Source organism: Pelodiscus sinensis, chromosome 30 (genome assembly GCF_052426305.1).
Source record: "Pelodiscus sinensis isolate ZL-2025 chromosome 30, ASM5242630v1, whole genome shotgun sequence".
Taxonomy (NCBI): domain Eukaryota; kingdom Metazoa; phylum Chordata; order Testudines; family Trionychidae; genus Pelodiscus; species Pelodiscus sinensis.
In genome coordinates, this window is record NC_143081.1 from 3,242,254 (window position 1) to 3,267,521 (window position 25,268).

The window sequence follows — 25,268 nt, forward strand, 5'->3', positions numbered from 1 at the left end:
TCCCGCTCAGGAATAAGCCCTCTTGCACAACTGTCCTTGTACAAGAGGCCAGTGTAGACAGGCAACATGAATTTCTTGCGCAAGAAAGCCTGATAGCTAAAATGGCCATCGGCGCTTTCTTGCGCAAGAGAGCATCTACACTGGCACGGATGCTTTTGCACAAAAGCACATCTCTTGTGCAAAAGAACATGCCAGTGTAGACACTCTCTTGCGCAAATACTTTAACGCAAAACCTCCTGTGTTAAAAGTATTTGGGCAAAATCTTGCCAATGTAGACGTAGCCCGAGTGTCTGTCGTTTGGCAATAAACCTGCTGCGTGATTTCAATCCTCATCTGATTTGTGGTCCTGGGAGTCCGTTGTGTTAATTAATTGCGTATGGTTAATGTGCTGGACAGGGGAGCACATGCCCGCCCGCAGATGAGAGTTTATCATGATCGACGGAGTAGAGGACTTGTCAGGAACCCGTCGGGACAAACCCTGAAACCTGACGGAACAACACCAAAGCCAGCTGGGGCCGTCCGTAGCTGGGACCCCCCTTGTCCTTGCAGCCCCACACGGCAGAGCCTTGGAGGAGAGCTTTCAGGGTTCACGGAGTTTTGGTCTCCGGAGCAAACCGTGCCAAACCGATTTGAACTGGTTCTCAGGCAGGGTGCTAGGACTGGGGGGCATCTCAACAGGAGTCAGGTTTGGACCAGACCCAACTTGTCGGCAGCGTGAGGAGGGTCTGCCTGAGCCGCCCCAATATCTAGAGGGGCGCTAGGCAACAGGCCTTCAGGAGTGAACCTCATTTGCATGGACACGCCCACCCTGCCTAGGCGCTCGGCATGATGGGACGGCTCAGCGCCAGCCATCACCTACCAGGAGTTGGATCCCAATGAAACCAGGCGTCTTGGGTGCCAGCCTAGAGCATTAACCACAGATCTGGCCTCCTCCCGTAGGGATACAATCCTGCCCCACTTCCCCACCCCAACCCTGGCAGTGGCGGCAGCTGCTCTGGATTTTAGCCTTGGCTTGGATGCTCAGTCTCAGAGTCACTTTTTTTACTTCATTTTTATTCAGTGCTGGCTACCAAAGAGGAGGCAAAATGCAGCAGGTTGGGGATACATCAGGAAAGGGGGGGTGAGAAGGAGGGATCAGCCCTGGGGATGGATCTGCAATCGCCCAGCGTGGCCGTCTCTTCGGTCCATTCTGGCTGCCTGGCCGGCACGGGGCACAGGGGTGTGTGGAACAGGCGTTAACCCTGGGAACTAACCGTGGGAAGGGTCCAATGAGCCCAGAGCAGGCGGCAGGTTTAACGTGACCCAGCAGGGCCAGGACCAGCAAGGATCTGCCAGAAATATCATCAACCAGCTGACACGGGGGAGAGCCCCAAACCGCCACAACCGAGCACGAGTCTAGTACCAGGGAAGAAGCAGCCAAAGGGTTGGGATCTCCCAATGGGAGCTGGGCTTGAACCCAGCTCCTAACTCCCCTAGGCTGCTGCCTGGATGCTCATGGGTTGGGGGTGGCCCTCAGCAAGTGATGACCAGTGGGGTTAGGACGAGGGGTGGTTAACCCCCCCCACTGCAAAGCCGCCCTCCATCCGGGCCCATCCGAAACACAGAAGTAGTTGAGTTCAGTCCTGCGCAGGGATTCACAGCCGGGCTCCGGGCTGCAAACTCCGTACGGTGTCCTGAATCCAGGGGGTGAAGACAGAGAGTTTCGTGTACACTGCAGGAGCTTTGTCAGGTCCCCAGGAGACGATGCCCTGGGCTGTCCCTCCGCACACCAGGGGGCCCCCGGAGTCGCCCTGCGAAAGGGAACAAGCCACAGATGGAAAACATCCCTCGGAGTCATTTCCTGCTGATGGCCAGCCCGGTGAAACCCCCTCAGCCCCCCGGTCTCTGCCATGACCCAGCTGGGCTCAGCTTCCCTCCCGCTGCCCTGCCCTGAAGGTCTCTGCCTCCCGCTGAGACATGACCAGAGTTTTGCCAGTGGACATGTACAGCGCCTGGCGCAACGGGGCCGGATCGCCCCTCGCCGCTCCTAGCCCTGAGGGGAACTCCAACACCCTTGTCAATCACAGCCACTTATCCAGGGGGATGGAGACGAGGAGGGGAGGTACCTTTGCAGCGTTGTAAAACCGGGCTGGGTCCCCCACACAGATCATGGTGGCGGGGTCGTAGTGACGATACAGCCAATGCGGGTTCCTCGGACACGCGGCGTCCGGCATCACCACCACGTCCACCTCCTGGAGCTTGTCGGGCAACAATGGAGCATCCGGCACCAGAGAGCCCCAACCGGCGACGGTGCACAGGGACCCCGGCGCCACCCTCTCGTGAGCACTGGGAATAGGGATGAGACCAACCCAACCAGTCGGCTTCACGTTCTCCTGCAGCTGAGAGACAAGAACCATAAAGTTCAATCACAGGGTCTCAGACACCGACACAGAGCCATCAAATCCTTGGGGAAATCAATGACCATGGGGCACTGCAAGAGGAGGGGTGGGTTGGGGAGGTACCTGCAGCAGTGTGAGGTCACTGGGGGTGGGGGATGGGATGGGGCAGTACCTGCAGCAGTGTGAGGTCACTGGGGGTGGGGGATGGGATGGGGCGGTACCTGCAGCAGTGTGAGGTCACTGGGGTGGGGGATGGGATGGGGGTGGTACCTGCAGCAGTGTGAGGTCACTGGGGGTGGGGGATGGGATGGGGGTGGTACCTGCAGCAGTGTGAGGTCACTGGGGTGTGGGATGGGATGGGGGTGGTACCTGCAGCAGTGTGAGGTCACTGGGGTGTGGGATGGGATGGGGGCGGTACCTGCAGCAGTGTGAGGTCACTGGGGTGTGGGATGGGATGGGGGTGGTACCTGCAGCAGTGTGAGGTCACTGGGGGTGGGGGATGGGATGGGGGTGGTACCTGCAGCAGTGTGAGGTCACTGGGGGTGGGGGATGGGATGGGGGCGGTACCTGCAGCAGTGTGAGGTCACTGGGGGTGGGGGATGGGATGGGGGCGGTACCTGCAGCAGTGTGAGGTCACTGGGGGTGGGGGATGGGATGGGGGCGGTACCTGCAGCAGTGTGAGGTCACTGGGGGTGGGGGATGGGATGGGGGCGGTACCTGCAGCAGTGTGAGGTCACTGGGGGTGGGGGATGGGATGGGGTGGTACCTGCGGCAGTGTGAGGTCACTGGGGGTGGGGGATGGGATGGGGCGGTACCTGCAGCAGTGTGAGGTCACTGGGGGTGGGGGATGGGATGGGGGCGGTACCTGCAGCAGTGTGAGGTCACTGGGGGTGGGGGATGGGATGGGGGTGGTACCTGCAGCAGTGTGAGGTCACTGGGGGTGGGGGATGGGATGGGGCGGTACCTGCAGCAGTGTGAGGTCACTGGGGGTGGGGGATGGGATGGGGGTGGTACCTGCAGCAGTGTGAGGTCACTGGGGGTGGGGGATGGGATGGGGTGGTACCTGCAGCAGTGTGAGGTCACTGGGGGTGGGGAATGGGATGGGGGTGGTACCTGCAGCAGTGTGAGGTCACTGGGGGTGGGGGATGGGATGGGGGCGGTACCTGCAGCAGTGTGAGGTCACTGGGGGTGGGGGATGGGATGGGGCGGTACCTGCAGCAGTGTGAGGTCACTGGGGGCGGGGGATGGGATGGGGGTGGTACCTGCAGCAGTGTGAGGTCACTGGGGGCGGGGGATGGGATGGGGGCGGTACCTGCAGCAGTGTGAGGTCACTGGGGGTGGGGAATGGGATGGGGGTGGTACCTGCAGCAGTGTGAGGTCACTGGGGGTGGGGAATGGGATGGGGGCGGTACCTGCAGCAGTGTGAGGTCACTGGGGGCGGGGGATGGGATGGGGGCGGTACCTGCAGCAGTGTGAGGTCACTGGAGGTGGGGGATGGGATGGGGGCGGTACCTGCAGCAGTGTGAGGTCACTGGGGGTGGGGGATGGGATGGGGGTGGTACCTGCAGCAGTGTGAGGTCACTGGGGGTGGGGGATAGGATGGGGGTGGTACCTGCAGCAGTGTGAGGTCACTGGGGGTGGGGGATGGGATGGGGCGGTACCTGCAGCAGTGTGAGGTCACTGGGGGTGGGGGATGGGATGGGGTGGTACCTGCAGCAGTGTGAGGTCACTGGGGTGGGGGGAAGGGAGGCATGAGTACCAGCAGCAGCATGATGTCATTCGTTAGCGTGTGCCTGTGATACCCTTCGTGCGGGATCTGGAGAAGCGCCGGGATCCGTTGCTGGGTGAGCTCTGGTTGGCTGATGTCATGCGCTCCCAGGCACACTGTGATTTTGCTTTAAAGGCAACATGTGGGGCGTTAGGGGCAGGAGGGTGTTTGCCGTGAGGGATGGGGCAAGAGCATAGGTGCTGTGGGGTTGGGCAAGAGGGTCCCAGCCCAGAGGCACTTACTCTCCCTGGCAGTGAGCGGCCGTCAGCACAAAGTTCTCCGCCACCAGGAAGCCGCTGCAGCGCAAAGTCTCCTCTCCACGCTGGATGTCCAGAAAGGCCATGTAGGGCCTGGAGTGGGGCCGGGCTTCCCATCCTCCGATGATCTCGCCTGGGGGGAGAGCAGGTTCACACAAAGAGCCCCCTTCACCTTCCTGGGCTGGGACCCCCCACTGCCTCATCCCACCCCTATGATGCTCTCCCTGAGCCTGGATCCCTGCCCCACTCTGTCTCATACTGGGCCCCCTGTGGGACTGCTGGTTGATTCCTCCACCGGCGCCCAGTGACCAGCCAGGGCTGCTCCAAGCCAACCCCCCCCCCCCAAATGTTCACTCCTCTGGAAAAGAGTGGTGGACATGAATGGCCTTTTCCTCAGAACTCCTTGTCTGCCCCACACGCCCTGCCCCACTAGTGCCTAGTGGAGACAGACATGAGTGGATGCCTCTTATTCTACAGATGGGGAAACTGAGGCTCAGGGAGATTGTTCCTACAGCTGCCTCTGGGATTTGGGGGCCTACCAGCAGACGTGTGTGGCTGGCACGTCAATTAGCCTTTTGTCTCTGGGGAACCGGTTTGTGACTGTTCCCCCGATTTGGAAGATGTCGTAGTAACACCCTGCAGCCACAACTTACAACACAATGTGCCACTCCTGTTTTATTAGGACAATAATGATCAGCAAATTATGAGTTTCCGGATGATCCCTCACTGGGCACGCTCTGTTCTGTAGGTGCGGTGAGCATTGGGGTACAGATTGTCACATGTCCTGCGATATCACAGATTGAATCCTGGAACCTCCCCGTCTCCTCCCCCCCCCCAATATCCAGGGGTGCCAATCCCTTCAGTACTCACCAGCCTGAGCCTTGGGGGGCAGGGGAAAAGCCATGGGGAACAGGAGCAAGATCTGCACCTGCATGTTCAGGCAGTGCAGAGTCGGTGCATCTATCGCAGGCCTGGGTGCTTTATAGACTCAGCTTGGGAAGAACGGGGGAGGGAAGGTGGGCAGGAAACTCAAGGTCACTCACACGCTCATCTGCTGTAGCGTTCAAACAGCTCAGTTTCCAACCACAGCCGACCACATGGACGGGGGGAAGGGCCGGCCCTGCGTCAGCCCAGCAGCTGGGGAGCATGCACACGCAGCAGCTGGCCAAACGATGCACCTCGGGATGGAGAAGCCCCCGGTGGGGACGTGTCCAGCAGGGTCCAGGGCTGCTCCGGGTGCCGACTCACAGCTGGGCACATCTGGGGCTCAGACTCACCTGGGCCCATCTACACTCAGCCCCCTGCCTGAGTCCCTGGCGGGGGCTGTGTGTGACAGCGGCTGATCTGGGGACGGGATTGAACGGGGCCCTTGGATCTTTCTCACCGTGGCCCAGCTGGGAGCCGGGTGGGGCTGGAGACCAGCCACGGGCCCCGATCAGAGACCCCAGAGGAGGGATCTATCTGTGCTCCCTGGCCAGTGTGGGAGGTGGGTCCCTGGCAGGCCCCAGAAGCTGGTGTTAGCTAAGAACTGACAAACTCATCACTAGAATCCAGGCTGTTCAGCTGGGTGTGAGTTTCGCTCCCACTAGGGCCGGTCATAACCTCATTTCCCGACCAGATCCTGAGATGCCTGGAAGTTGTCCCCTGTGCTCACCTCCCGCGCCGGGTCCCTGTGCCAGGCGGGGTGGGGACGGGTGCGGTTGGCTTTCTGCCGTGGGCCGTGTTGGCTCGGAACGGGGGACCCCAGGCTGGATTCCTCGTGCGACCGTACCATGTGTTCCCAAACGCCTTTTCTCTAGAGCGTCTCCCACTTCAGTCTCGGCACAAGCCGGTTGTCACCGCGCTAGGGGCGGCCGTGTCGGGGGGCGGGTCTGGGAACCCCAGAGGCACGAAGAATCACTCAGTTTGGTACCATTTTTATTCACTGCTGGGTGTGGGCCGTGCGGCAGGGCAGGGGAGGAGGGAAGCGGTTGATCAGCGCCGGGGATTGATGTGCAAGCAGTTAAGCCCGGCTTTCCTGGCGTTCCCTTCCCGGAGTTTCCTTGATGCCCAGGGCTTTGGCGCTGCCTGGGCAGAGAGCCATGGCTTGGGTGGGACAGGGGACGGGGACTCAGCCCCCCATTGCAAAGCAGTCCTACACCCGGGCCAAGCCACGACACAGCGGTGGTGCAATTCTAGGCTGTTCGGTGCTTTCCGGTGGCTCAGAACTGCAGCTTCCTCATCGTCTCCTGAATCCAGGGCAGGAAGGTGGAGACTCTCGCGTACACAGCCGGGGGGATGCCATCGGTGGATCCCCACGAGACGATGCCCTGGGCCTTTTGCCCACACACGAGGGGGCCCCCAGAGTCGCCCTGGAAAAAAAACAGACAAAAAACCGGTGTGAGCCGCACACATTTGCACGCCTAGCACTGTCCTAGCTCGCCTTTTATTTGTACAGCTCCAAGCACACAAGGGCCCCACCTCTGATCTTGTCTCAGGCCCGACTGCAGCCCTCACAACCTCATACATCACAAAAATGACTGAAGGGAGCAGGCAGGAGGGGGGGGAATCTACCTCAAAAGAGCTTCTGCCCGCCGCGGGGTCCCCCACACACATCATGGTGGTGGCGTTATAGTCCTGGTACAGCCCCTCAGATCTCGGACAGTCGGCGTCCGGCATCACCACCACGTCGGCCTCCAGGAGCACATTTGAGGTCAGATTGTGGGCGGCGCTGGTCCGGCCCCAGCCGGCGATGCTGCAACCGGTCCCCGGACTCACGCGCTGCTGGTCCTCGGGCAGGGGGAGGAGGCCGACGTACCCGTCACGACGGGCTTTGCGCTGCAGCTACACACAGGCAAGGGCACCAGAATGAGGAAGAATGTGAGGGTCAGAATCGATAAAAGGACGAGATGCAGCAGTCACTGGGGGTGGGGGATGGGATGGGGCGGTACCTGCAGCAGTGTGAGGTCACTGGGGATGGGGGATGGGATGGGGGCGGTACCTGCAGCAGTGTGAGGTCACTGGGGGCGGGGCAATGGGATGGGGGTGGTACCTGCAGCAGTGTGAGGTCACTGGGGGCGGGGCAATGGGATGGGGTGGTACCTGCAGCAGTGTGAGGTCACTGGGGGCGGGGCAGTGGGATGGGGCGGTACCTGCAGCAGTGTGAGGTCACTGGGGGCGGGGCAATGGGATGGGGCGGTACCTGCAGCAGTGTGAGGTCACTGGGGGTGGGGAATGGGATGGGGCGGTACCTGCAGCAGTGTGAGGTCACTGGGGGCGGGGCAATGGGATGGGGCGGTACCTGCAGCAGTGTGAGGTCATTGGGGGTGGGGGATGGGATGGGGCGGTACCTGCAGCAGTGTGAGGTCACTGGGGGCGGGGCAATGGGATGGGGCGGTACCTGCAGCAGTGTGAGGTCACTGGGGGCGGGGCAGTGGGATGGGGTGGTACCTGCAGCAGCATGATGTCGTTGTTCCTCGTCTCCCTGTCGTACTGCGGGTGGGGGATTTGCCGTCGTGCTCGGATCACTTGCAGGCTCCGTTCCCGTTGGCTGAGGTTGTGGGCTCCCAGAACCACAGTGACACTGCTGTAAAAGCACGTGGGGCGTTAGGGGAAGGGGGTGGACACTGATCTTGCAGGGACGGGGCAGCCCCGAGCTCTTGGGCCGGGTCTCAGATTCCGTCCGTCCCCTTTGGTCTTGGGCCTCAGCTTCCCCTGTGGCCAACTCCCTGATAGATCCAGGCAGGGGACAATGCTCAGCCCCCCATCCCAGTTCCCTGCAGAGCTGCCTTCATGCTGGAACCCCCTCTCTGCCCCGTGCTGGGCATGGGGCCAGACCCCAACTGGCCACAGCCCCATTGATTTACCCAGTGCTGGGGCTGGGCCGTGGGTTGCAGGGGCTGCTAGAGACTTGCCAATGACCCCTGAGCATATCAGACCTCTTGGCTCTGCTCCCCCAGCCTGGCCACCCCCTGCCCCTCCTCTGCCCCCCACACCGGCCCCAGAGATCCCAGTTTCCCCTTCCCCTGCTGATCTGACCTGCCCCACGTCCCAGCCCAGAGGCACTTACTCTCCCTGGCAGTGAGCGGCCGTCAGCGCAAAGTTCTCCGCCACCAGGAACCCGCCGCAGTGAAAAATCGTGTCTCCGCGTTGTATTTCCAGAAAGGCCATGTAGGGCCTGGAGTGGGGCTGGGCTTCATGCCCCCCGACGATCTCACCTGGGGGGAAGCAGGAGTCACAGAAATTCCCCGTTGTCTCCGTGGGCCAGGCAGGGACCCAGCTCCCCACCCCGAAGGGGAGACCCACAGCTTCACGTCTCACCAGTGATGTCTCCCTAGGGGGTCCCTGTGCCTGGATCCCAGGCCCCTGCTCAGCTCAGCCCCCTCCATGAGGCCGGAGGGTAAATCTGCAGCTCTCACCCGACAAGATGGAAAATCGGTGCCAAGAGAAACTGACAAGCGGTGAAACCAACACACCCAGCTCCCATCTGCTTAGCCCTGCTGTCTTCCCTGCCCCATCCCATGGCGGATTTTGGTTCCTTACGTGTCATCCCATTGGCCAGGATCTCGGGCACATGATCAACACAGCTGGCCGGTGAATTCCAACCAAACACCGATCCCCTACATGGGACGTTATTTTCCTCCAGCCAAAAGGAAACGGATTTTCACCAGGGCTCCACACTGCTCCCCTTGGGCCCAGCCTTGAGACGAATTCCACAGGAAATCATACGGAGGATGCACTGGGCTCCTCTTCATACGTTCAAAACCGGTGCTGCCCCATCAGCCGGGACTCCTGCCTCACCCAAGTGCTCCTAGACCCCTCGGCTTTAGGGAGGTTTCTTTTCTACCAAATACAATGAAATCTTCCACAAAAGGGTGTTCCCGGCACGCTGAATAAATCTGAGAGATGTGGGATCAGAAGGGCACGAACCGTGGTGAACACACGAGTAGCACGAGGACGGAAATCCCAAAAAGTGGCCGGTAATGCAAAATAGGAACAGAAATGACCTAATCGTTGCTCTCACGGAAAGAGCCGTCGACAGGTCCCAAGGAAAGCTGTCGGGCTCAGAGGCTGTCCTGGAAATCTCTGAATACTCCTCTCGAATGCATAGACCCCCTCCAGGATCCCGTCGACTTCCCTCCTCATGTTCCTCTCTTCCCTGCATCTGTCTCTCTTGTCTGATTTTTGTGTCTAGCCTTTCTCTGACTTTAATTAAACACTTCTGAAACTCGCTGGTCTACTCTAAAGGGAATCGGGTTTGCAAATTGTGCAATGCAATGCAGGACTGGTATTCTAACCCCTCCTAGTGTATAAAACCCAGTGTTTCTGGCCTGGCTAATATTTAATATCTTCAGAGATGTCTGTGCATTTTCAGATGTTTAGGTGCATTTTGTGGCTTCTTTTCTCCCTCTTCCCAGATGTCCTAAAATTAATAAAATTTACTAAAGAAAAATAATTCACGTTGAGGGTTTTCAAAGAAGGATTCTAACCACGCATATTGCAGAACCCCCAGGCTACGTCTACACTGGCATGATTTTCCGGAAATGCTTATAACGGAAAAGTTTTCCGTTAAAAGTATTTTCGGAAAAAGCGCGTCTAGATTGGCAGGATGCTTTTCTGGAAAAGCACTTTTTGGGGAAAAGCGTCCATGCCAATCTAGACGCGCTTTTCTGCAAAAAAAGCCCCGATTGTCATTTTTGCGATCGGGGCTTTTTTGCGGAAAAGAAATCTCTATCTACACTGGCCCTTTTCCGGAACAGTTTTCCGGAAAAGGACTTTTGCCCGAACAGGAGCAGCATAGTTTTTCCGGAAAAGCACTGATGATTTTACAGTAGATCGTCAGTGCTTTTCCCGAAATTCAAGGGGTCAGTGTAGACAGCTGGCAAGTTATTCCGGAAAAGCGGCTGATTTTCTGGAATAAGTGGCCCGTGTAGACACAGCCGCAATGTTTCCAGCCAGGCTAAGATGAGGTAGGATATATTTCACATCTTAAGCAATTATGAGACATTTCGGTGCATTTTGCTTTTCTCTCTCTCTTCCTAACCAAATGTTACTAGAAAAAAATTCACCTTTGGGGGTTTTTCAATGAAAACTTCAAAATTCCCATAAAAAAATTCATAGAATCACAGAACATCTTAACTGGAAGGGATTTCAAGGGGTCATCGAGTCCAGTCTCTTGCCTTTACGGCAGGAGCAAGCACCATCTAGACCATCCCTGACTGATGTCCTTCCAACCTGCTCTTCAATATCTCCAGGGATAGAGATTTCACAACCTCCCTGGGCAATTTATTCCAGTGTTTAACCACCCGGACAGGTAGGAACTTTTTCCTAATGTCCAACCTAAACTTCCCTTGCTGCAGTTTAAGCCCCTTGCTTCTTGTCCTGTCCTCAGAAGCCCAGGAGAACAAGACGCTTTTAGACGCTTTTCAGACCAACTCTGGACAAGACGAGTTCGGAAATATTTAATTTTTAAGAGATGTCTGTGCACTATGAGACACTTGGGTGCATTTTGTGGCTTGTTTTCTCTCTCTTCCCACATGTCCTCAACCTTAAGAAAATGTCACGAAAGAAAAACAATTCGCATTGGGGATTTTCGATGACAATTCCCAGCAAAATCCTTTTCAGACCAACTCTGCACCGGTGTCCACGCAGGTGGGGGAAATCAAAGCGAGGAGATTGGTTTAAAGACATGAGGGTGGAGGGGATGGGGGGCAGACAAGCTATGGAAGTAGAAGGACAATGTCGGCACAAGGGGAAGTGGGGTAGACAAGGCAGGGAGGGGAGGAGGGGGACATGAGAAGGTGTTTCCCTGTAGGGCCTGTCAGACTACGTGGTTTGGTTAGACCCCTGGCAATCCCCCATTGGGAGGTTCTCCTGTGGGTCGACCCAGCACTGGCTCCGTGTGGTTAGCCGGCCGGGAGGACATTTCAGAGGCTACCGGACTGGTTTTAATCAGTATCGGGGAAGTGCTGACCAGCCACACCCCAGATGGATCGGAACATCAGGTGAGTTAAAGCCAATCAAGTCTGTGTGTCGCTCTGAGCTGAACTTCCCCAGAGAGGGCTCCTGGATGATAGTTGGATGCTCATATCCATGAGGCTGTGCCGAGAGCCTGTGTCTGGTGTTTGTGTACAGCGCCTCCCACCCAGAGCAGGGCGCATGTTGTGCCGGGTGCGGCAGAGACTCCGACCGAGATCAGGGCCCTGTGGGGTTGGGAGCTGCCCAGACGGTGCTCCAAAAAGCTTTAATTTCCTGACAGCCCAGGGAAAGGGTCAAGAAACTAGATTCCCAGGAGTCCTGGCTCCCAACTCCCCGTCCTGTGCTAATCACAGCAAGCTGGGGAAAGTCTAAACTCCCAGCTGGTACATGTGATTCCCCCCCATGTCTCTCTCCTGCTCTCAATTTCTTTCTGAGTCTCTGAAGGGCTTTATGTCAGTCTCAGCTCCACCACCCAGGCTTCGTCACCCCCCACCCAAACCCTCCTCTAACTGGGTCCTAGGAACTAGCCATTGTCCTGAAAGATGAATCTGACTCTGGGGAGGAGCCAGGATTTGCAAGCAGCCCAGAGAGCTCCCCACTCTTCCCCCACTATCCCAGATCTGCCCCACACTCACCAGCGCCAGCCTCGGGGGGCAGGAGGAAGACGACAGGCAGCAGGATCAGGATCAGCATCGTCTCCGTCTGGGAAAAGTGACGGGGTTTGTGACTCAGCCCTGGGGGCTTTATAGAGCCAGCGGAAACCCCAAAGTCACGTACGCTCTCCCCTGGTGGGGCTCTCAGAAACCTCAGTATCAGAGTGCTGATAAGTGTGGGGCGGGACAAGGGACGGCAGCTGGAAAGCACCCTCCCTCTGGAGGAAGTAGCCCAGGGAAAGTCCCTGTGGGACAGGGTATCCCCCCCCATCTGGGAGCAGGGCCCCCTGGGGCCCGCCTGGTGCCTAGCACACCAGGCACCAGGCCCAGATGCAGCTCCCCCATCTCCTCTGCTCCAGCAGCTCCTCTGGTGGAGAACGCGGGCGAGGCTGAGTCACCCGCTGGCTTGGCTCAGCTCCCCGCTTCCTGCCCAGAGCGTGTCTCCGAGCTGCGAGCAGGGGATGGGGAACTGGCTGTGGGTTCCTGGAGCCTGGCCACAGATCCCGCGGCAGAATCACTCCCAGAGGCTGGGGAGCACGACACGTCTCAGGCGGTGGACCGGGGGGAGGACTGATACCAAGGTGATGGGCGCAGGGAAGTCTCTGTGCAGAAGGCATGAGAGCTGCCATGGTCCTCTAGCTCACTAAAGAACCAATGTCTCCTCCCACAACAGGGTGGAGTCGTGGCATTATCGGTGACTCGGATTCTCTTGTAAATTTTACACTGTTTGTGTCAAAGAGGCAGAGAGGGGGAGGCGGAGGAAGAGCTTGAAGAAGTGACCCCTAAATGCATAAATCCCCTGGCCTTCTCCTCACCCCTCCCACTCCCTTAGGGTGCCCCATGACTGCGTAGACAGCACCCACAGAGTATGGGAACCCCCTTTCCTCACAGGGTGCATCTGTTTCTCCGACATCAGGTTTCCAAAACCTTTGGTCATTTGTGTTACTCTCCCCTGGAATCTGTAATTTCTTTACGTCCACCCTCAAGTGCTGCTCCCAAAAGCAGATAAAATGCTCCAGAAAAAGTGTCGTTCGATGAGAATCCTGGAATCGTCGGGTCAGAAGAGGCCTCAGGAGGCCCTCGAGGTTGCTTCTTCAACAAGACCTGCATCACGGTTGCTTCAGCCAGCCCGTGAGGAACCCAAGGATGCAGTTCACCAGGCTCTGTTGACTTGAATCCTTCTAAGTTACCTACATAGCCTGAAGTCTGATCATCCCCTGCACTGGCCGGTGTCCCTTCCCCCTTCTTATTAATTGTGTGGCATATTCGATCACCCATTACTTTGTTAGTGAAGATGGAATCCAAACTGACCTTAAACCCCTCAGCTGACTCCTACCAGGACCCAGATGTGGGGGGCTGGCTGGATCAGAGAGGCAGGGAACCCTCCAGCCTCTCACATGAGGCCTGGAACCCACAGGTCCACCCCTGCACTAAGTCGCTCTAAATCCCCTTCTGCATCTCCCTCCGGGGCTGCGTCCCCTCCCCCTCCTGTGAGCAAAGGGGGGTGGCGTCTCCCCTCTACTGCAGAGCACCAGACACATTCATCACCAGACCAGTGAAGGGGTGGAGGGATCTTCCACGGGCTGCATGGCTGTCTGACGTTAGCTCTGGGTAGGCCTCGATGCAGCTGTGCATTCCATACTCCCAGCTGTGCACTCCATAGGCCCAGCTGTCCCGCCCGTCCATAGGCCCGGCTGTGCAGTGCTCTGGGTCTTGGGCCATTGCTCACCGAGTGGCCTTATCCCCACCATCTTAACTTTGAGAAAGAAGCCGGCCCAGAGCTCCCTTGCTGACCCACATGTTTCTGTGGGTCTCAGACAAAAGCCACGTTCCTGCCTACAGCCTGTGTGGGTGTCCCCTGGGCTCTTGGGGGGCGGGGAGGTCCATGCTGTCATTTCCTGTCCCCTGGCCATGTCTGCAGAAGGGGAGGGTGACAGTAACTCACTTTTCTCACTGGTACTCTCATATTTCTTGCAGGTACTATGGCAAACAGCACCCACGCTGCTTTGAGTGGGGGGTGGGGGGGAAGTCAGGGGATGGGAGGTTGGCTTATGACAGTACCTGTAAGGAATGTAAGTGTGGGCTAGGTTGCAGGGGATCTCAGGGCAGGGGATGGATGGGAGTCAGCATGTGCAAGGGGCAGGAGTCCAGGCATGGGGTCTGGGTCCATGTGCTTAAGGAGCATGGGAAGGGACCTAGAGAGGTGTTTGGGGGGGGCTGCTGAGGTTCCCTGGGCTCTTAGCCCAGCACCTGGGATCTGGCTGCTAGCCCCATGCACCCCCATCCTGGCTGCCGGCCTTGCATGCCTCTACCCCAGCTGCTGGCCGTGTGCATCCCAGTCCTGGCTACCAGCCTCACCTGGCTCCATCCCAGCATTAGCTGAGAACTAACGAACTCGTAACCGGCAGCCAAGCCTGGTCTCTTTGCTCCCAAGAGGGCTGGGTCGGACAAGAGCCTGTTGGGGGCTTGGACCCTGCGAAAGGCTGGCTCCTGCATCGCTCTCTGGGCTCCAGGCCACAAGGCGCCGTGTGGGTTTAGCGTTCTCCCACAGGGAGCGTTTACCCGGCACACGGGCCCCGGATGAGATGCAGGAGCATTCACGGAGTGTTGGACTCAGGTGCAAACCCTGCCAACCCGACGCGAGTTGGTTCTCGGGCAGGTCGATAGGCCTGGGGGTGGGGGGATCGAGCCGGCACACGATGGATCTCGACAGTAGTCAGGCTTGGACCGTGTGCCCCATGGCACAAGCATCATCGTGAACAGGGTCTGTCTGGACCACCCTGACACCTAGTGGTGAGTTGGGGAACAGTAGGAGACCTTGTTTGCATGGACACGCCCCCCCGGCCTAGGAGCTCGGCATCATGGGACAGCAGGACTCCTGCCATCGCTTTTGGCTGGTGTTAGATCACAATGAACTACAGTCCCGGTCTCCTCCCATAGGGGTGAAATCCTGCCCCACTTCCCCACCCCAACGGCTGCTCTGGATTCTGTGGTCGAAGGGGTCGCTCCCTTCCAGAGTCACTTTTTTATTTAGGGGGAGGTAAAATTTAATTTTTTATTCAGCGCTGGCTACAAAGCAGGGAGGGAAATGCAACAGGCTGGGGGCAGGGCAGGGAAGGTGGGGAGTAGGAACCAGTCCTGGGGGTCGATCTGCAATCGCTCAGCGTGGCTGTCGCTCGGGTCCCTGCCAGCTGGCCTGGCCGGTGTGGGGCACACGAGTGTGCGGAACAGGAGCTGCATCCCGGGAACCAACTCTGGGAACAGCCCAGTGAGCCCAGGGAAGGGGGCAGGTTTAACAAACCCAGCAGGGCAGGAGACGGTGAGGATCTGCCATAAAAAATCACTCACCCAGCAGAAACGAAGGAGAGCCCCAAACCGCTGGGTCATTGGGGACATGCACTGCCTGTTTCCCAGCGAAGAGGCAGCCAAAGAGTTGGGAATTCCCAAGGGGGGGCTGGGCTTCAAACCGGCTCCTAACGCCCCCAGGCTCCTTCGTGGATGCTCATGGGTTGGGGGCAGTTTGAGGGGAGTGATAATTGGATAAGCTGTGGGGAGGGCAGAGCCCACCCAGAAAGCCGCCCTACATCGTGGTCCCTCCAAAGAAAGACGCGGCGCAGCTCCGGCGTGGCCAGGGATTCACGGCCCGGCTCCGTCCTGCAGCTTCTTCATCGTGCTGTTTATCCAGGGGAGGAAGGCGGAGATTTTCGTGTAGACGCCGGGAGCTTTCTCGTTCCCCCAGGAGACGATGCCCTGGGCTGTTCCCCCGCACACCAGGGGGCCCCCGGAGTCGCCCTGCGGAACAGAACCAGCCACAGATGGACAAAAGCTCCCGGGTTGTTTCCTGCGGATGCCGGATCTAGAGACCCCCCCTAGCATCTCCTGGCCTCTGCTTGGCCCCTCCCAGGGCCCAGCTGGGCTCAGATCTCCCCCCACGGCCGCTGCCAGCTGGTCCATGCCTCCCCTAACACTTCGTCAGCCATGGTGGAAGAGGGGAGGTACCTTGGCAGAGTCGTAAAACTCTGCAGGGTTGCCCACGCACATCATGGTGCGGCAATTGTAGTAGTGGTAGGGCCCATAGGGGTCGGTCGGGCAGGCGTCATCGGGAATCACCACCACGTCCACCTCCCGTAGCGCTATCGGGAACAGCTTCCCGTCGGTGCTGAGGCTGCCCCAGCCGGCTACGCTGCACCGGGTCCCTGGCTCAACGTCCTCGGCGGCATCGGGCAGGCCGATGGGAGCCACGTTTTCATCCTGAGTCACGTTCCGGGAAAGCTGGAAGGCATCAACAACATGGTTCAATCCTACCGACACATCGACCCATTCAGGCAACCCTACTGTAACCCAAAACCTACCCCACACAGGGGCATGAAATCCTCTTAAAATGATAATTATGGGGTCGCCGTGGGACATGTGATAGGATGGGGCGGTACCTACAGCAGTGTGAGGTCACTAGGGGTGGGGGATGGGATGGGGGTGGTACCTACAGCAGTGTGAGGTCACTGGGGGTGGGGGATGGGATGGGGGTGGTACCTGCAGCAGTGTGAGGTCACTGGGGGCGGGGGATGGGATGGGGTGGTACCTGCAGCAGTGTGAGGTCACTGGGGGTGGGGGATGGGATGGGGCAGTACCTACAGCAGTGTGAGGTCACTGGGGGTGGGGGATGGGATGGGGCGGTACCTGCAGCAGTGTGAGGTCACTGGGGGTGGGGGATGGGATGGGGGTGGTACCTACAGCAGTGTGAGGTCACTGGGGGTGGGGGATGGGATGGGGCAGTACCTACAGCAGTGTGAGGTCACTGGGGGTGGGGGATGGGATGGGGCGGTACCTGCAGCAGTGTGAGGTCACTGGGGGTGGGGGATGGGATGGGGGTGGTACCTACAGCAGTGTGAGGTCACTGGGGGTGGGGGATGGGATGGGGCAGTACCTACAGCAGTGTGAGGTCACTGGGGGTGGGGGATGGGATGGGGGTGGTACCTGCAGCAGTGTGAGGTCACTGGGGGTGGGGGATGGGATGGGGGTGGTACCTGCAGCAGTGTGAGGTCACTGGGGGTGGGGGATGGGATGGGGGTGGTACCTGCAGCAGTGTGAGGTCACTGGGGGTGGGGGATGGGATGGGGGTGGTACCTACAGCAGTGTGAGGTCACTGGGGGTGGGGGATGGGATGGGGCAGTACCTACAGCAGTGTGAGGTCACTGGGGGTGGGGGATGGGATGGGGGTGGTACCTGCAGCAGTGTGAGGTCACTGGGGGCGGGGGATGGGATGGGACGGTACCTGCAGCAGTGTGAGGTCACTGGGGGTGGGGGATGGGATGGGGTGGTACCTACAGCAGTGTGAGGTCACTGGGGGTGGGGGATGGGATGGGGCGGTACCTGCAGCAGTGTGAGGTCACTGGGGGTGGGGGATGGGATGGGGGTGGTACCTACAGCAGTGTGAGGTCACTGGGGGTGGGGGATGGGATGGGGGTGGTACCTGCAGCAGTGTGAGGTCACTGGGGGCGGGGGATGGGATGGGGCGGTACCTGCAGCAGTGTGAGGTCACTGGGGGTGGGGGATGGGATGGGGCGGTACCTGCAGCAGTGTGAGGTCACTGGGGGTGGGGGATGGGATGGGGCGGTACCTACAGCAGTGTGAGGTCACTGGGGGTGGGGGATGGGATGGGGCGGTACCTGCAGCAGTGTGAGGTCACTGGGGGTGGGGGATGGGATGGGGCGGTACCTGCAGCAGTGTGAGGTCACTGGGGGTGGGGGATGGGATGGGGCGGTACCTGCAGCAGTGTGAGGTCACTGGGGGTGGGGGATGGGATGGGGGTGGTACCTACAGCAGTGTGAGGTCACTGGGGGTGGGGAGATGGGATGGGGCGGTACTTGCAGCAGTGTGAGGTCACTGGGGATGGGGGATGGGATGGGGGTGGTACCTGCAGCAGTGTGAGGTCACTGGGGGTGGGGTGGTACCTGCAGCAGTGTGAGGTCACTGGGGGTGGGGGATGGGATGGGGTGGTACCTACAGCAGTGTGAGGTCACTGGGGGTGGGGGATGGGATGGGGCGGTACCTGCAGCAGTGTGAGGTCACTGGGGGTGGGGGATGGGATGGGGGTGGTACCTACAGCAGTGTGAGGTCACTGGGGGTGGGGGATGGGATGGGGCGGTACCTACAGCAGTGTGAGGTCACTGGGGGTGGGGGATGGGATGGGGCGGTACCTGCAGCAGTGTGAGGTCACTGGGGGTGGGGGATGGGATGGGGGTGGTACCTGCAGCAGTGTGAGGTCACTGGGGGCGGGGGATGGGATGGGGTGGTACCTGCAGCAGTGTGAGGTCACTGGGGGTGGGGGATGGGATGGGGTTGTACCTGCAGCAGTGTGAGGTCACTAGGGGCAGGGGATGGGATGAGGGCGGTACCTGCAGCAGTGTGAGGTCACTGGGGGTGGGGGATGGGATGGGGGTGGTACCTGCAGCAGTGTGAGGTCACTGGGGGCGGGGGATGGGATGGGGGTGGTACCTGCAGCAGTGTGAGGTCACTGGGGGTGGGGGATGGGATGGGGGCGGTACCTGCAGCAGTGTGAGGTCACTGGGGGCGGGGGATGGGATGGGGTGGTACCTGCAGCAGTGTGAGGTCACTGGGGGCGGGGGATGGGATGGGGGTGGTACCTGCAGCAGTGTGAGGTCACTGGGGGTGGGGGATGGGATGGGGGCGGTACCTGCAGCAGTGTGAGGTCACTGGGGGCGGGGGATGGGATGGGGTGGTACCTGCAGCAGTGTGAGGTCACTGGGGGTGGGGGATGGGATGGGGCGGTACCTACAGCAGTGTGAGGTCACTGGGGGTGGGGGATGGGATGGGGCGGTACCTGCAGCAGTGTGAGGTCACTGGGGATGGGGGATGGGATGGGGGAGGTACCTGCAGCAGTGTGAGGTCACTGGGGTTGGGGGATGGGATGGGGTGGTACCTGCAGCAGTGTGAGGTCACTGGGGTTGGGGGATGGGATGGGGGTGGTACCTGCAGCAGTGTGAGGTCACTGGGGGTGGGGGATGGGATGGGGGTGGTACCTGCAGCAGTGTGAGGTCGCTGGGGGTGGGGGATGGGATGGGGTGGTACCTGCAGCAGTGTGAGGTCACTGGGGGTGGGGGATGGGATGGGGGCGGTACCTGCAGCAGTGTGAGGTCACTGGGGGTGGGGGATGGGATGGGGGTGGTACCTGCAGCAGTGTGAGGTCACTGGGGGTGGGGGATGGGATGGGGCGGTACCTGCGGCAGTGTGAGGTCACTGGGGGTGGGGGATGGGATGGGGCGGTACCTGCGGCAGTGTGAGGTCACTGGGGGTGGGGGATGGGATGGGGCGGTACCTGCAGCAGTGTGAGGTCACTGGGGGTGGGGGATGGGATGGGGTGGTACCTGCAGCAGTGTGAGGTCACTGGGGGTGGGGGATGGGATGGGGCGGTACCTGCGGCAGTGTGAGGTCACTGGGGGTGCGGGAAGGGATGGGGTGGTACGTGCAGCAGTGTGAGGTCACTGGGGGTGGGGGATGGGATGGGGCGGTACCTGCAGCAGTGTGAGGTCACTGGGGGTGGGGGATGGGATGGGGCGGTACCTGCAGCAGTGTGAGGTCACTGGGGGTGGGGGATGGGATGGGGGCGGTACCTGCAGCAGTGTGAGGTCACTGGGGGTGGGGGATGGGATGGGGCGGTACGTGCAGCAGTGTGAGGTCACAGGGGGTGGGGGATGGGATGGGGGCGGTACCTGCAGCAGTGTGAGGTCACTGGGGGTGGGGGATGGGATGGGGCGGTACCTGCAGCAGTGTGAGGTCACTGGGGGCGGAGCAATGGCAGGGGTTGTACCTGCAGCAGTGTGAGGTCACTGGGGGTGGGGGATGGGATGGGGCGGTACCTGCAGCAGTGTGAGGTCACTGGGGGCGGGGCAATGGCAGGGGTTGTACCTGCAGCAGTGTGAGGTCACTGGGGTTGGGGGATGGGATGGGGCGGTACCTGCAGCAGCATGATGTCATTATTAAGGGATTCCTCGTCGTAGTTCTCGTGGGGGTACGAGCTCTGCACAGGAATCAGCTGCTGACTCTTTTCCGACTGGCGGATGTTGTGGGCTCCCAGGACGACCATGATCTTGCTGCAAAAGCCCCGGGCCAGCCATGTGGGTGTCGGGGTGAGCACAGACGCGGTGCGTGGGGTGGCCACGCGCAGGTCCTACCCAGGAGAGCGCGACAGGGCAATTGGGCCACCCTGGACCTTGAATCATGGCTGGTGGACTCAGCTCCCAGCCCGTCCCTATGTCCAATCCCCGGTGACATGGGGCCGGCTTTGACCCAGCTGCTGATCTGTCTGCGCCAGGGGGCTACGACATGGGGCCCCTTCCCCTGTAGCCGAGCTGCCTCCAGTCCCCCTTGAGAGGGGTCTGGCTGTTTGGGGAGGGGTAGGCCCGGGCGTGAGGGGCTTCCTCTATGGTGAACCCTGGTCCCCGCACAAAACCTCTCCCCTGAGGTGCTGGGGTCCCAGCCTGGGTTCTCTCCACCCCCAGGGACCCTCCCAGCCTGATCCAGGCAGGGGTCCATGGCCAGCCCCCAGCCCAGCGCCCTGCAGAGCTGGCCTGGGGTTGGGACCCCTCCCTGCCCTACACTGGTCAAGGGGCCAGACCCAGATGGGCTCTGCCTGCAGCCTCATTGATTTACCCAGTGCTGGGGCTGCGCTGTGGGTTGAAAGGCCCCTAGAGACTCACCGACACCCCCTGAGCAGGTCAGACCCCTGGGCTGTACTCCCCCAGCCTGGCCACCCCCAGCCCCTCCCCTGACCCCCACGTCACCACCCAGAGGCACTTACTCTGCCTGGCAGTGAGCGGCCGTCAGCACAAAGTTCTCCGCCACCAGGAACCCGCCGCAGAAAGTGTTCTCGCCTTCGAATTTCCTTTTGAGGTAGGCCATGTAGGGTCTGGAGTGGGGCTCAGCTTCCCGGCCCCCGAAAATGTGCCCTGGGGGCAGAGCAGGTGGATAGGAAACGTCCCTTTGCCTCTCTGGTCTGGGACCATGCTCGCCCTCTCCCAGGGGACCCAACAGCCTCATCCAACACCCCCTGTCACTTCCACCCTGCTACAGGTTGAGGTCTGAGCCTTGGTCTCCTCCCCCTGTCTGCGTCCCCCCTCTTCCCAGAGCCCTGCTCCCAGACCCAGCTCCAGGGAGCCGAGAGGAATACGTACCAACAATTCCTCCCACTGAGGAAATCAACTCCCCAGACCCATGTCCCTACTAGCAGCTTTGGCCGAGGTGGGATCTGATCCCGTATTTCTTGGGTCTCAGCCCCACAGCCCAGCTCCCGCTGTGGGGAGAACTGTCCCACGGGTGAGTCCGTGGGGTCACTATAACTCTCTCTCCAGCCCTCACCCGGGGGGGGGGGGCAGGAGGAAAGTCACGAGGGACAGGCACCGGATTGGAGCTGCAGGATCAGAACCATCAGGGCACGGAGCCATGGACCTGGTGTCCAAGAAATCGGTTTTGCCCTTCCCCGCTTCTTCCTTCTGCGCACAGCGGTTGACACTAAACCCTATTGTCGCGTGGTGAGACTAACCCCCCACGTCCTCTCTCGTTTTCCTTTGCAGGACGATGCTACATTTTCAAACTCGGCCTGGGGAGCTCTTTCCCACCGTGTGTCTGCAAACTTTACGGCTCAATCCGCCTTCAAGGACCCCTCCCTCAGTCCATTCCTGGTGCCTTTGTGTCTCCGATGTTCATAGAATCATAGAATACTAGGACTGGAAGGGACCTCGAGAGTCATCGAGTCCAGTCCCCTGCCCTCATGGCAGGACCAAATACTGTCTAGACCATCCCTGATAGACATTTATCTAACCTGCTCTTCAATATCTCCAGGGATGGGGATTCCACAACCTCCCTGGGCAATTTATTCCAGTGTTTGACCACCCTGACAGTTAGGAACTTTTTCCTAATGTCCAATCTAAACCTCCCTTGCTGCAGTTTAAGCCCATTACTTCTTGTTCTATCCTCAGAGGTCAAGATGAACAAGTTTTCTCCCTCCTCCTTATGACACCCTTTTAGATACCTGAACACTGCTCTCATGTAACCCCTCAATCTTCTTTTCTAATTCTTTCAGCCTTCCTTCCTAGGTCATGTTCTCTAGACCTTTCGTCATTCTTGTCGCTCTTCTCTGGACCCTCTCCAATTTCTCCACATCTTTCTTGAAATGCGGTGCCCAGAACTGGACACAATACTCCAACTGAGGCCTAACCGGCGCAGAGTAGAGCGGAAGAATGACTTCTCGTGTCTTGCTCACAACACACCTGTTAATGCCTCCCTGAATCACGTTTGCTTTTCTTGCAACAGTGTCACACTGCTGACTCATATTCAGCTTGTGGTCCACTATAACCCCTAGATCCCTTTCTGCCGTACTCCTTCCTAGACAGTCGCTTCCCGTTCTGTGTGTGTGAAACTGATTGTTCCTTCCTAAGTGGAGCACTTTGCATTTGTCTTTATTAAACTTCATCCTGTTTACCTCTGACCATTTCTCCAATTTGTCCAGATCGTTTTGAATTATGACCCTCTCCTCCAGAGCAGTTGCAACCCTTCCCAGTTGGTATCATCTGCAAACTGAATAAGCGTACTTTCTATGTCCATATCTAAATCGTTGATGAAGATATTGAACAGAGCCGGTCCCAAAACAGACCCCTGCGAAACCCCACTTGTTAGACCTTTCCAGCAGGATTGAGAACCTTTAATAACTACTCTCTGAGTACGGTTATCCAGCCAGTTCTGCACCCACCTTATAGTAGCCCCATCCAGGTTGTATTTGCCTAGTTTATTGATAAGAATATCATGCGAGACCGTATCAAATGCCTTACTAAAGTCTAGGTATACTACATCCACCGCTTCTCCCTTATCCACAAGACTCATTATCCTATCAAAGAAAGCTATCAGATTGGTTTGACGGGATTTGTTCTTTACAAATCCATGCTGGCTTCCCTATCACCTTGCCACTTTCCAAGTGTTTGCAGATGAACTCCTCAATTATTTGCTCCATTATCTTCCCTGGCACAGAAGTTAAACTAACTGGGCTGTAGTTTCCTGGGTTGTTCTTATGTCCCTCTTTATGCTGTGAATGTCTGGGGTAGAGAGACATGGGGAAGCTCCTTTGGGGGGCTGTTCCCCCTTTTGTAGTTGTTTGTCGTCTTTGAGAATCACCTCTCGCTGGGATTTAGGAGGCAGAAAGCAGGTGGGAACCCCAAGCGCTTTGTTCATCAGGATGGACGTTCCCCTACAGAACCAAATCCCTGAGTGCCCCCCATTCACCCCAAAGCCCCAGGGCCCCCCAAACCCAGCGGTACTCACCAGCCCAAGCCCCAGGGGGCAGGAGAAAGGCCATGGGGAGCAGAAACGAGATGGGAACCTGCATGTTTGCAGTCAGTGCAGGAATGGTGCCTCTGCAGTGAACCTGCAGGCTTTATAGATTGAGCTTGCGGGGGAGGGATTCAAGGGGGCAGGAAACCTCAACGTCACCCACACGGTTATCTAACTGCAGGTTCAGGTGTCTCACTTTCCAACCACAGCCAACCACACGGGCTGGGGGGAAGGTGAAGCTGCACATCAGCCCAGTAGCTGGGTCCCTGCACAGCCGGCCAAATGATGCCTCACTGGACAGAGAAGACCCCAGTGGGGATGTATTCAGGAAGATCCAGGGCTGCTCTGGGTGCTGGGACACAGCTGGGCACATCTGGGGCTCGAACTCACCTGGCCCTGGCCCTTGCCCTGGTCCCGCTCAGTTCCCAGCCGGTGTCTGTGTGCTGGGTGCTGGGGTGACAGTGGCTGATCTCGGTGGCGGGTGGGAACGGGGCCCTTTGATCTTTCTCAGGGTGCGGCCAGACCTGAGCCGGGTGGCACCGGGTAGAGAAGCCATCAGACGTGTTCACAGCGCAGGGGGTCCATGACCACATGAAGGGGAGCTGTGACTGTGCAACACCAGAGGGGAAATGACACGGCAAAGAGATGCACAGAGCCTGTGAGTCCTGGCTTGCAGCTCTCCCCCATCTCTCCCTGCTCCTGCTCTAACCACTAGACCGCACTCCCTTTCCAGAGAAGACACTCCAGGGACTTCGGCTCCCAGACAACGTACCGCTTTTAAGAACTCCCTGCTCAGGGCTGCCCTCCCAGCTCCAGGGACAGCAAGATACTCCCTGTCCATCCTGGACCACTCTGGTCTCAGCCCCGACAAACTCACTGCAGGGTCTCATTAGCCAGACAGGCAATTCATTACTTTTCAACACATAACGTACTGCTCCAGAGACTTCTGGGAGAAGACTAGCAGGCTGGGGTAGAGGGGGAGGCACGTCACAGGAAGTTGGAAAGAAAACGTAAAGGAGGGGGAGTGACACTGGTGAACCTGGCTTTGCACAAGCCCTGAACCTGTTTTTGGGTGGAGAGGTGTAGAAGTCGAAGCAGGGGCCTGGGCATGTGGGAAGTTGAGAGGAGGAGGGAGGGGGACAGGAGTCAGGGCAGGGGACTGGGAGTGTGGGGAGATGATGGGAGGGAGAGGCGGCAGGGCAGGGCGCTGGGGGTGGGTGATGTAGGAGTCAGGGTTGGGTGATGAGGAAGGGCTGTTAATGTGGGGTCTGGAGTGAGGGATGGGGAAGAGGAGGGGCTCAGGGGATGGGGAATAGGATGGGAGGGTGGGTTCAGGAGGAAGGGGAGGTTCAGAGACAGAGTGAGGGGCTCAGAGCAGTAGTAGGTTCCTGGGCCCTCCCTTCTGAGACCCCTCCATAGGCACTTCCCCCCCTCACACAACCAAGAATCAGTCTCTGCAGGATCCATCTCACCTCTGACTGAGGGATGGGATGGGGCGGTACCTGCAGCAGTGTGAGGTCACTGGGGGTGGGGGATGGGATGGGGTGGTACCTGCAGCAGTGTGAGGTCACTGGGGGTGGGGGATGGGATGGGGTGGTACCTGCAGCAGTGTGAGGTCACTGGGGGTGGGGGATGGGATGGGGGCGGTACCTGCAGCAGTGTGAGGTCACTGGGGGTGGGGGATGGGATGGGGCGGTACCTGCAGCAGTGTGAGGTCACTGGGGGTGGGAGATGGGATGGGGCGGTACCTACAGCAGTGTGAGGTCACTGGGGGTGGGGGATGGGATGGGGGTGGTACCTGCAGCAGTGTGAGGTCACTGGGGTGGGGGATGGGATGGGGTGGTACCTGCAGCAGTGTGAGGTCACTGGGGGTGGGGGATGGGATGGGGGTGGTACCTGCAGCAGTGTGAGGTCA

General features: G+C 59.2%; 3 protein-coding genes across 3 annotated transcripts; all 3 read right to left on the reverse strand.

Annotated features, from left to right (window-relative positions):
- Positions 1 to 1,634: 1,634 nt before the first annotated feature.
- On the reverse strand, positions 1,635 to 5,690 carry LOC149521010 (mast cell protease 1A-like). Its single transcript, XM_089774181.1, has 5 exons — positions 5,681 to 5,690; positions 4,389 to 4,536; positions 4,138 to 4,273; positions 2,106 to 2,378; positions 1,635 to 1,790 (listed from the first exon to the last, which is right to left on the reverse strand). Exons 1-5 carry the CDS (start codon positions 5,688 to 5,690, stop codon positions 1,635 to 1,637), a joined length of 723 nt encoding a protein of 240 aa, XP_089630307.1.
- Positions 5,691 to 6,303: 613 nt separating this feature from the next.
- Positions 6,304 to 12,249, reverse strand: LOC149521011 (mast cell protease 1A-like). The gene is made up of 5 exons (XM_089774460.1): positions 11,996 to 12,249; positions 8,452 to 8,599; positions 7,833 to 7,968; positions 6,957 to 7,226; positions 6,304 to 6,754 (listed from the first exon to the last, which is right to left on the reverse strand). The coding sequence occupies exons 1-5, from the start codon at positions 12,051 to 12,053 to the stop codon at positions 6,605 to 6,607; spliced, it is 762 nt and encodes a 253-aa protein (XP_089630586.1). The 5' UTR covers positions 12,054 to 12,249; the 3' UTR covers positions 6,304 to 6,604.
- Positions 12,250 to 15,140: 2,891 nt separating this feature from the next.
- LOC102455097 (mast cell protease 1A-like) lies at positions 15,141 to 23,408 on the reverse strand. The gene is made up of 5 exons (XM_089774182.1): positions 23,345 to 23,408; positions 20,832 to 20,979; positions 19,989 to 20,124; positions 16,013 to 16,285; positions 15,141 to 15,805 (listed from the first exon to the last, which is right to left on the reverse strand). Exons 1-5 carry the CDS (start codon positions 23,406 to 23,408, stop codon positions 15,650 to 15,652), a joined length of 777 nt encoding a protein of 258 aa, XP_089630308.1. The 3' UTR covers positions 15,141 to 15,649.
- Between the last annotated feature and the right edge of the window lie 1,860 nt (positions 23,409 to 25,268).

Bases quoted from the DNA above. Each gene is read 5' to 3' on its own strand.
- LOC149521010 (XM_089774181.1), bottom strand. The intron at 2,379-4,137 runs GTACTCATGCCT...CTTGTCTCTCAG, and splicing joins ATGACATCATGCTGCTGCTG to CTGCAGGAGAACGTGAAGCC. The intron at 1,791-2,105 runs GTACCTCCCCTC...TCCCTTTCGCAG, and splicing joins GGTTTTACAACGCTGCAAAG to GGCGACTCCGGGGGCCCCCT.
- LOC102455097 (XM_089774182.1), bottom strand. From the start codon at position 23,408: ATGCAGGTTCCCATCTCGTTTCTGCTCCCCATGGCCTTTCTCCTGCCC. The intron at 20,125-20,831 runs GTAAGTGCCTCT...GGGCTTTTGCAG, and splicing joins GCCGCTCACTGCCAGGCAGA to CAAGATCATGGTCGTCCTGG. The intron at 15,806-16,012 runs GTACCTCCCCTC...TCTGTTCCGCAG, and splicing joins AGTTTTACGACTCTGCCAAG to GGCGACTCCGGGGGCCCCCT.
- LOC149521011 (XM_089774460.1), bottom strand. From the start codon at position 12,053: ATGCTGATCCTGATCCTGCTGCCTGTCGTCTTCCTCCTGCCCCCCGAG. The intron at 7,969-8,451 runs GTAAGTGCCTCT...GTGCTTTTACAG, and splicing joins GCCGCTCACTGCCAGGGAGA to CAGTGTCACTGTGGTTCTGG. The intron at 6,755-6,956 runs GTAGATTCCCCC...TTTTTTTTCCAG, and splicing joins CGGGCAGAAGCTCTTTTGAG to GGCGACTCTGGGGGCCCCCT.